This window comes from Austrofundulus limnaeus, unplaced genomic scaffold, assembly GCF_001266775.1.
Source record: "Austrofundulus limnaeus strain Quisiro unplaced genomic scaffold, Austrofundulus_limnaeus-1.0 Scaffold1, whole genome shotgun sequence".
In the NCBI taxonomy this organism is placed as follows: domain Eukaryota; kingdom Metazoa; phylum Chordata; class Actinopteri; order Cyprinodontiformes; family Rivulidae; genus Austrofundulus; species Austrofundulus limnaeus.
In genome coordinates, this window is record NW_013952403.1 from 660,126 (window position 1) to 669,652 (window position 9,527).

The following is a 9,527-nucleotide window of genomic DNA, read 5'->3' on the forward strand; positions in this document are numbered from 1 at the left end:
ATATATAAGAATTAATCGGGCGACATGGTGAGTTTGGAGGTCAGGGTCAAATCCGGTTCTCACCCAGTGACAACTGGACATCAGCAGCTCCCTGCAACCTTTAAAAGAAAATATTAAATGAAATGAMTGAAACAAAATAGAAGTCTAAATGTTAATAACAGTTAACCCTAAAACTGCAGGTACAAAGCATAAAGGATCCTCAGGGTTTATGATAAAATGATATCAAATAAGAATGCAGTAATGATATGACTTTGATGATCGACGGTGCGTTTGTTTTGAACTGGCTGAGACCGTTCCTGCCCTTTGAAGAGAATATTAGCAGACACGCAGCTTAACTCTGACATCCCGGTGACACTTGGAATGATTCACTTTTAAAGTGAAGACGTGTGATCTAAACCGGATGATTAGTAGTCTGTGTGAAGAGCCCTGAAAGCTCTAATCCATCCTCCCTACTTCTCTCACAGACACAAGCTGGGTGCGCTGCCAAATTCTCTGCCTTTTGACTCCACAGATTTGGCCCGAAAACACTAAAAGCAACTTTATGCTAATAATGTATGTTGACATCCGTTCTTAAATTCCTGAGAAAAAAAATTAAACTTCTGACTTTTGATATTTGTTTAGACTTCATAAAGCTGTTACGTTAATTTAAACCTCTTTCCTTTCACATCTGWCTGGTTGTAAATAACTTTATTGTTACTATAAGCTGTCTGAATGACAAATTGCACCCGGCAACAAAGGAAGTTGGGACCAGCACAGCCTAATTATCCCTTTTACTCCTTTTTAAATGATCCAGTAAATCATCAGCTAACATGTTTCTCTAAAGATAACATCATCACTGCCCTGTTCTTTCAGGAGCAGCTACACACTGTAATCTGTTGGCACAAAATCTATTCAGCCTGCTTTAGTTATCAAATTATGATCTGGAGAAAAAAAACTTCCCTCTTAGTTAACACATTGGACATTCCTGTTTAGGTTCAGGTCTTTAAAATCAGCACAAATTTGGTAACAATGCATTTGTTTTATTGATATAACTCATATTGTATATCTGTACATCATGAATGAAAAGTTTTAACTAGCTGCAGATCAGCTTGAGTCTCTTTAATTCATCTGCTTTACCTAATCTGAACAAACAGAAACAAGATACAATCACTTCGTCGAGCAAAGATTGATTTTGTGTAGCTGAGATAAAAACAGTTAGACTTCCGTGGTATCTTGAATTTAAAAGCGTTTAGATATAAATCAAATTTTAACTGGACGGTAAAACGTGTTCTCTCATAAATATCAAGAAGAAATTCACAAGTAAGCACACACTCGTATGCACCAAACTTGAAACCGACGTCTCACAGCATAATGAACAATCCTTTTGAAGTGACATCTTATTTGTACCACTGACATGTCGGGTCTGATGCCATCTTGACTGATGGAAGTGTGTGGCGTCACCCAGATCTAAAGAGTTCTGCAAGGCTGTGAGAAAAAAATGTTTGACTTTGGCTCAAGATGATTCACAAAGAGCTTCAAAGATTGTCAGAATTACCCCAGATAATTATTCCAMAACAGGAAAAATATTCCACAAATATACAGCAGAACCTCTGTACACAAAGGTCACAAAGATGTAYGTAGAATAGATAGATACAAGAGGACTCATTAAAAAACATGATTTATACGTGAAAGAYATATGTTTGTGATGTCTTTTTAAATTTAAAAATAACATTGATTTTTTAAATGTATTTATTATATTAATTTTGAATCATCACATAATAATTATCATAATACTACAGTAGTATTCCTGCATTTTAAGATCCTGCGGATGTTTTTATGTTTCATGTTCTAAAACAGGGGTGTCAAATTCCTTTTTACAGAGAACCACGTCAGCATTACAGCTTTGTGTTTAAGTTGGAATAAACACAATACATTATACTCCTTGTAGCAATGGAGTATTGAGGGCCACATAAAATGCAGAGGCAGGCCACATTTGTCTCGCGGGCCTTGGGTTTGAAACGTGCTCAGAAAAGCACCTCAGAAAAGGGGCTGGTAAAGTTAAAATATGGATAAACTGAGATAAAAGCATTGCAGTTACACTTTATATAGAACCCAACTCAATGATTTAAATGTGAAAAAGGTTTTAAAAGCATGCCCTCACATTCTGTATGTATTTTTTAAAGGCACAGTGTGTAGGATTTTGTCAATTCTTTTAGCCGAAACTGAGATAATCACTAATGACAATAATAAAAACATGTCTAATCATTGCAGACAAAGACCTTGTTTTATTATTTTTACCTTATAAAAAGCTGTTTATATCTCCATGGTCGCGGGTCGCCACTACAGGCAGCCGCCATCTTGTCTACGAAGGCTCATGAAGGACAAACTGCGGAGGCGGCGTCAAAAATGGTTTTAGTTGTAATACTATAAATGTAATATTTGTTGTCTGTCATTGTAGCTGGGATAATTTTACTTAWTAAAGCTCATAATCTTACCACTTGAAACATCACTAGCCCTGAAGCTGCTGGTAGACATCGYGGTTGGAATTATCAAAGGTTTTTGACACCTGAGAGACACCGTAGCAATGCCTTTGTGTTTGGAAGCGGGGGTGGGGGTGGGGGGAGGACCAGGGAGGATGATTCAACCACTCAACCACTAGATGTCGCTGAAAACATCAAATCCTACACACTGGGCCTTTAAGAGAACTCAACAGAGGTTTGGTTTCTTTTATCTGTTCTTATCGTCATCAGTTTTATTTAAAAGTTGTTTTTTTCAGTGGGAATGTACTGTAATAGTGCTTAAAAATATAAGTTCTTAAAAATCTTATGCTAAACAAATGTATACATTATTTAACAGTGAATGAAAGTGAGAAGAAAACATTCTAAAAGTGGCAAGAAAAAGTTTGGGCACCCTTGCTCAAAGGCATCAGACGTTGGAGATGTGAGAGATCTCAGAAAATATTGAGACTTGTAAAACATATCCTGAAAAGGAAGATTAAAAAATGAAATAGGRGCAAAAATGTGCTTTGAATTGTACTTGAAATTTATTGGTGACACACTGGAAAAGTATAAAGAGTAAAAACCTCCTGTTTGTACTGCCACACAGAAGGATAAGGTCAGCAACAAAGGTTATGTGGGACAGGGTGAGATCACAACCTGGGTTTGATTGTGTGAGAGACACCGGGATAAATTCATGTCTGAGGTGAAAGTTTCACAACACCATCAATTTGGGAAGCCGCAGGCGAGGATAAAAATTAGGTTGGAAGGTCAGGGTCGACACAGGTTCTCTTTTTTACCCTTGCACAGACGCTGCAACGCTGACTCAGACTCCTGTAGGCTGAGTTGTTACCAGGATTGTCAGTGGCTTTCCGCAACGACTCAGCACTCCCAGCCTGACTGCCAATCGCCTCCATCGAAAGGGAAAACAGAAAAATAACATTTATTGCTCTTTATTCCATGCTTAACTGTTATAAAATGACTGAGGAGTCTCTGGAGAAAATCACCAAAAGTATTGAAAAAATATAAACAGGAAGCAGATCTCAAAGAACCCCCATCTGTGGCTGTTCAGTGAAGCATCCCTGAAAAGAAATACATATTCCTCTAAGAATAAAATCTGTAACAACGACAATGGAAGTACAGATCAGACTATTTTTACTGTCTTAAGGGCTACAGTGTGTGGATTACAGAAAAAAAGTGGCAGCTTGAAATCTTTGATGTCTACTAAACCAAAACACAAAGCCAGATGGTGGCATTCATTAAACCTTTTGTTTGTCTGGGATTTGGACTCTGTTAGATTCACAACTTCCCTCCTGCACAACTAATCAGGAGGCGTGTCAATACCTATCAGTTGGATGGTTTGCGACCTCAGACTTCTCAAAGGGACTAATTGTGCGATGGATGTGGACGAGGAAACATCCTTTTTATCTCAAAGAACATTACTTTCTCTTGTATTGATGCCGGATGCACAGACTGCCTGATAAATCAGCTGGACTTTCACAGTTTACGGATAATTTGGTCTCAAGTCAGAGAGGCTGTACGACCTCTAAGTTGTAATTGTGAAGATGTTTGGTCTGTTTCTTTTCAGGTAAAAGGAAAAAAAGTCTCTTAATTGTCATGTTGGAAATTGAAGAATTTTGGAAGATGCATAATAGTGTGAAAAAGGATGTCATGAACAAAAACAAAAAATACTTTTAGAGGTACTTTTTTCAGTCCTATTTATATGAAAGTACGTTTTGTTGCATCCAGCTGCAAAATAAAAAAAAAATTAAGAAGAAAAAAAGCAAGAGCTTAGTTTTAAAAACTTTCTACAAGATGGATGTTGCAGGATCTGGATGTACTGAGATTATTTAAAGTAATTTATGGACAATTTATGTCTCGTACATGGAGAAACCAAGAGAATCTGTTATACTCAAAGGATTCTAAAAAAAAGAAAAACAAGATTTAAGATACTTCAAGTCAATAAGTTTACATATCACTCGATTTCCGATAAGCTTTTCCCTAGGCTGAGATAAAGATAGGATTGGAGAAACTAATAACCTGGCAAGACAAAAAAAATTATACTACAAGATTTAAAAGTTCGTGTACAAAAACAAATTACTAATATTTCAGCTTAAAAGTTTTTAAACATCTCTCATGCTCTTGTGTTGGGAAGTGCCTTAGCCTCCTGAGACCCTGCGTCCTCATATGAGGACATTGCTTTTTTGCCTCTCTTCACCATGATAGTCTACTTTTTTTTCAACTTTTTCAGTTAACCAATTGGCCTCATTATAGACACCACCAAACCCTTTAGAGGTCACACGACAGCATTACTCTCATTTTGTGAAAACAAGGTGACGGGATCCCAGTGAAAAGCTCCTACAGCGACTCTTATCAGACAATGGGCAAGGTAAGAATCCAAATCATATTTCATGCTTAAAACTAATGTATGTATGCACAGTTACATCTTTAGCTTCATAAGGCATGCAGATTTGACAAATTATTGCAATTATATTAAAGTACAATGTTGATAAAGACGAAGTCCTCATTTGAAGACGTCAGGACTATATTATGTTATTGATAGTTCCTTGTGGTGTGATAAATCTGGGGACATTTAAAACACTTCAGAAGTGTTAATAGTTCTTACAAGCTGTACATTTATTCAACGAATTAATTATACCAAGGATGTTCTGGTCAAATGTGCTGTAATTTCCTGCCAGCATGTCTTGTAATTGGCTCTTTAAACTGAGGAGCAATCTGAAAGTTGTCATTGAGGATGATGAGGCACTTCACTGATCTTGATCTGGTCAACATCTGGATGCTGTATTGCCAAAGTAACCAGGAAAATAGTACCTACAGAAAGGCTATCATGAAGTTTAGCAAGTTCTGCATGGTAGTGGCTCAGGTATTATTCAACAAGCATGACATTTTTAGACCTAGTGTCCTCATACGATGACATTTTTTTTTTTGCGAAAAACACTACCGGTACCATGACAGAGTCTAGTTATTAGGTCCTACTAATCCCATGTATGAACAAAAGCTTGGATCTCAGGTTAACTGCAGGTTAAGTTCTGTTTCTATGTTTTTTGTAATGATGGTTGAGTGTGTTGGTTTATAAATGTCATAGCTTTAATAATTTACAGTGCGTGATGACTGAACCACAGAGGAACCCAGCTTTACAAGCTGTGCACATGAAAATAAGCACTGATTGTCAAAAATTGGCTGTGCAATATGCTGCCGGACGGCTCTCTCGTCTCCAACGCTCAGAATCCAGTGAGACTACAACTAAAAATCTGTTTATTTTCTCTCAACATTGAGTCAAGTTTTAGTTTCGGCCCAGAGAAATACTACTCTCAGAAAAAATATGAGGATCAAATGAGGATGAGCCTGATAAACAATCCTATTTGTCATTGTGAGATTCAAGTGGGCCTGCCAACAATTTACTGTGAAATATTCTGCTGTGTGTTCCACAGTAAATGTAAAAAAACAAAAAATAAAAAATAAATCAGTGTAGCAGGGTTCGGGGGATCCCAGTGCCAGCTGCTGGTGGAAATTCAGCAAAAATGAAAAGGTTCAAAAAGCTGCTCACAGGTCAGTGCACCAGCATGGAAATGAGCTGAGCTGCGATGAGCAGAGCGTCCTCATGTAATATGACAGCCAGCTGTAGCGTGTTGATGTTGTCAGTGCCTGAATATACAGCAAGCCACAATAACAAGAGGCACAACTCAGTGTTATAGGAGCTGACAAGGGCGTGTGTGTGTGTGTGTTTGCGCGTGCGTGTGTTTACCTCACATTGCTGGAATCCGATACAGACAGTGTCAGTGGGTGAATTTTTCCACATTTTAACGGTTCGTTTCTGCACGTTTTACACTTACTATTCTCTGCTGCCGCTGCTTTTTCCTCAGCCGGATGAACTCCTTGTGTTGTCTTGAGACGAAGTTGACGGCTGCGTACTCCAGCAGGGCAGCAAACACAAACAGGAGACACACTGCCATCCAGATGTCGATGGCCTTTACGTAGGACACCTGTGAACAGATCAACAGCCAATCAATGTAGGTGATGGTTAATTTGTGGATTGTTAATAAGACGACCATTATTCCGTTCTAGGTCCCACTGACGCATATCTTTAGGATGACCTAGAACTGAAACGAGTCAGTGGGTCGTGGTCAGCTGACCCACAACCATAAGACAGGTCACTGCCAAGACATGAGGAGCTGGGTCATTCATGAAAGAAGATACGTCACTTCACATCATTTAAGCTTCATGCAGTTAAGCAGTGTTTTGCTGACTGTCACAAACACTAAAGTATACATACATTTTAATTACACACCCATTGTGTTCCCCTTAATTATTTTCTCTAGCCTCATCATAAATCAGGATCTGCCTCGTGCTATGACTTCATTTATTCTTATTCAAATCCTCCCTTAAATGAGTGACTTAAACTAGCCTTGGGAAATCACAATTAGAAGGTCTTTTTATTTGTCTGTAACTGTCATTAAATGTCTGTCACTTGTTTTATTTTCTTGTTTCTAGCCTTGTTGGGAAATAAAACCAAAAGGTGATACTATTTTAAAATCTTGGGGCCTTTTTATTTCAGTGAATTGAAAGGGTAAATTAAACGGAAATCAGGATATTCAGTTTTTTGTGAGCACCACTGGTTCAACCCACAAATGATGTGATTGTCATTAATTGGAAATAATCAGAAAAAATTTTGCTGACTCACTTTGGGCAGTGAAGCTCTGGAGCCAGAGCTCTGCGTGGTCATTGTGAGCACAGTGGTGATACCCAGACCAACTCTGGCTGGTGCAGCGTCCATGTTTATCCAGAACGACACCCAGGAGAGGATGACAATCAGGAGAGACGGGATGTACATCTGGATCAGGTAGTAACCCATCTGTCGCTCCAGGTGGAACTTCACCTCAATGCAGGTGAATTTACCTGCAGGCATATTACATGGTTTGTTCAATTATATGCCGATGATGAAATGAAATATAAAATAGTTTGTAAAGTTACATTTTGTGTTAATAAAAATGATAAAACATTTTTCAGATAGTTAGCCCCATTCATTCAGTACCTGTATTGTAGTATTTTGTGCAGTAACCCAAATCTTTTTCTTCTTTCAACACAAACTGTGGGAGGGTCAGGTCATCGGCTACTTGAACAGGGTTGTCAGACAGCCACTCAAAGATCAAGTCATTCATGGTGTAACCAACTGGACAATAAAAAAGAACACAGAGGAAAATATTTTTGTCCCGTGCAAATAGACAGAGAGAAAAAAACTCAGGGTGTATTCACACCTGACACATTTGGTCAGCTTTAAACAGACCAGAGTTTGTTTTATGCAGGTGTGAATACACTCATCTGAACCCTGGTGTAGATCAAACAACTGGACCGAGACCCATTTTTGAGGTGGTCTCGGTCCGCTTCCAAACAATCGCTTCTGGTGGCCTTTTTGGACTTCACGGGCCACCGTAGCTAAGCAACATTAGCCCTTCAGTGTTGCTAATGCTAACAATGCGCTACAAAAAATGAGCCGTTGTAGGTCAGGGAACGCAGAGTATCTCATCTTCTTTAGGTTGCATCGCACATTTGACAATGCTGTCTGCAAAAACGCCACTGAATGAGCTGCTCTTGATATTCTTAGTATTCAGTTATACTAACAGAACCATCTTTATTTCAGGGTCTGTGCTCTGTCCTGCCCCCATCATTTCTGTTCAATGGGAACAATGACCGTCACCTGCATGGCTTTGTTTATTAATTATAGTTCACTTGCAAAAAGCACAATGTGAATGCAAACCGCACCAAAGGAAAAAAAAAAGTCTGCTACTTAGTCTGGACCAAAAAATCGGACCAAAGGATTTTCCTGGTGTGAATACAACCTTAGTGAGGATAGTTTTGTGCTCTGTTATGGATTTTTGAAACTGTTTAAAAACAAAAATGATGAATTTTAATCTTTCAAGATATTTGTGAAAAAGTTCAACAGATGAACAAAGAAGTGTCAGAAAAATAAAAGCATTTTGATTGTTTATAAAATAGTATATTATATCTCAGGGTATATTTTATCTTTAGACTGATTTACAGAGACCTTTACATCCAAAATAGACGAATGAACCTGAACCATCCCAGAAAAAAATCCAAATCTCTTCAAACACCATAAATCCCATCTGGTTAACTCAAACCTGAAAGACTCAGGGGATGTAGTGGAAATCTGCTCATCTGCCGAGCTACTCCTAACCATCCTGTTTGTCACAATAAAGGTCACACAGAACAGGTACAGTAGCGAAGTCAAACTAAAAAACGAGCATCTGCCTAAACCAGTGGTAAATCAATTCCAAGCTCATAAACTGATAAGAGTTTGTAGTTTTAGCAACAGCACTAGTCAGAATGTGTCAATCACTTATGTACACATGCTGGTTTACAAGGCTTCTTCCGTGGTTGTTTTCAAGCTGCCCAATTATTGGTATGATAAAAATACTGCATGCAACAGCAATGTGCAGTTCTTCACACGTCTGAATAATACTGATGTCTGCTGGGAACCTTTAGAGGCAGAGCAACAAAGACATCAATTATTCAAGATGTTACAGCCAACGCTCCACCATCCGTCTGAGAAACAGCTCCACTAAAACACACTGATTTTGTTCCTGGAAAGAATCCACCATACCTCACGCATCCTCCTTCACCAGCTAAGAGGCATACCAATGTTCTTTCTAAACATAATGAAAGGTTCCTCTTTGTTTCTGCCAATTATAGCCGCGAGAGCATCCAAACAGAACTGACACCGTATTTGAGGAGGACTAAAAATGAAATTCATGAGTCAGTACGTCAAAAAATACTTGCAGTGAGGAAATGAACATTATATATTTTCTCATGTTAAAGAGTCATACTAAAAAAAGCTCAGGCAGTTATGCTTTAAATTTACAGTCTCCGTCTTTTCCACCCTTGTGTAAGTTTTATTCTTTTTACTGCATTAGTTCCAAAGTAGATTTGAGGCTTCTGTACACTAATGGCTCCAGGCAAAACTAAATGTTATAGGCTGACTATATTTTACAAGGCTTTGATGTCTCAGAATAAAGC

The 9,527-nt window shown here is 38.3% G+C and overlaps 1 protein-coding gene across 2 annotated transcripts in view; it reads right to left on the reverse strand.

Moving 5' to 3' along the window:
- glra4a (glycine receptor, alpha 4a) overlaps positions 1–9,527 on the reverse strand; it is a 48,191-nt gene that overhangs the window by 1,708 nt on the left and 36,956 nt on the right. The window contains exons 6-9 of one of the 2 annotated variants that reach the window (XM_014003853.1): positions 7,528–7,665; positions 7,177–7,391; positions 6,329–6,478; positions 3,275–3,385 (exon numbers count right to left, since the gene is read on the reverse strand). In XM_014003853.1, the coding sequence (XP_013859307.1) occupies positions 3,275–3,385; positions 6,329–6,478; positions 7,177–7,391; positions 7,528–7,665 (614 nt within the window). The remainder of the gene's footprint in view (positions 1–3,274; positions 3,386–6,328; positions 6,479–7,176; positions 7,392–7,527; positions 7,666–9,527) is intronic. The other variant, XM_014003862.1, reaches the window with a different exon arrangement.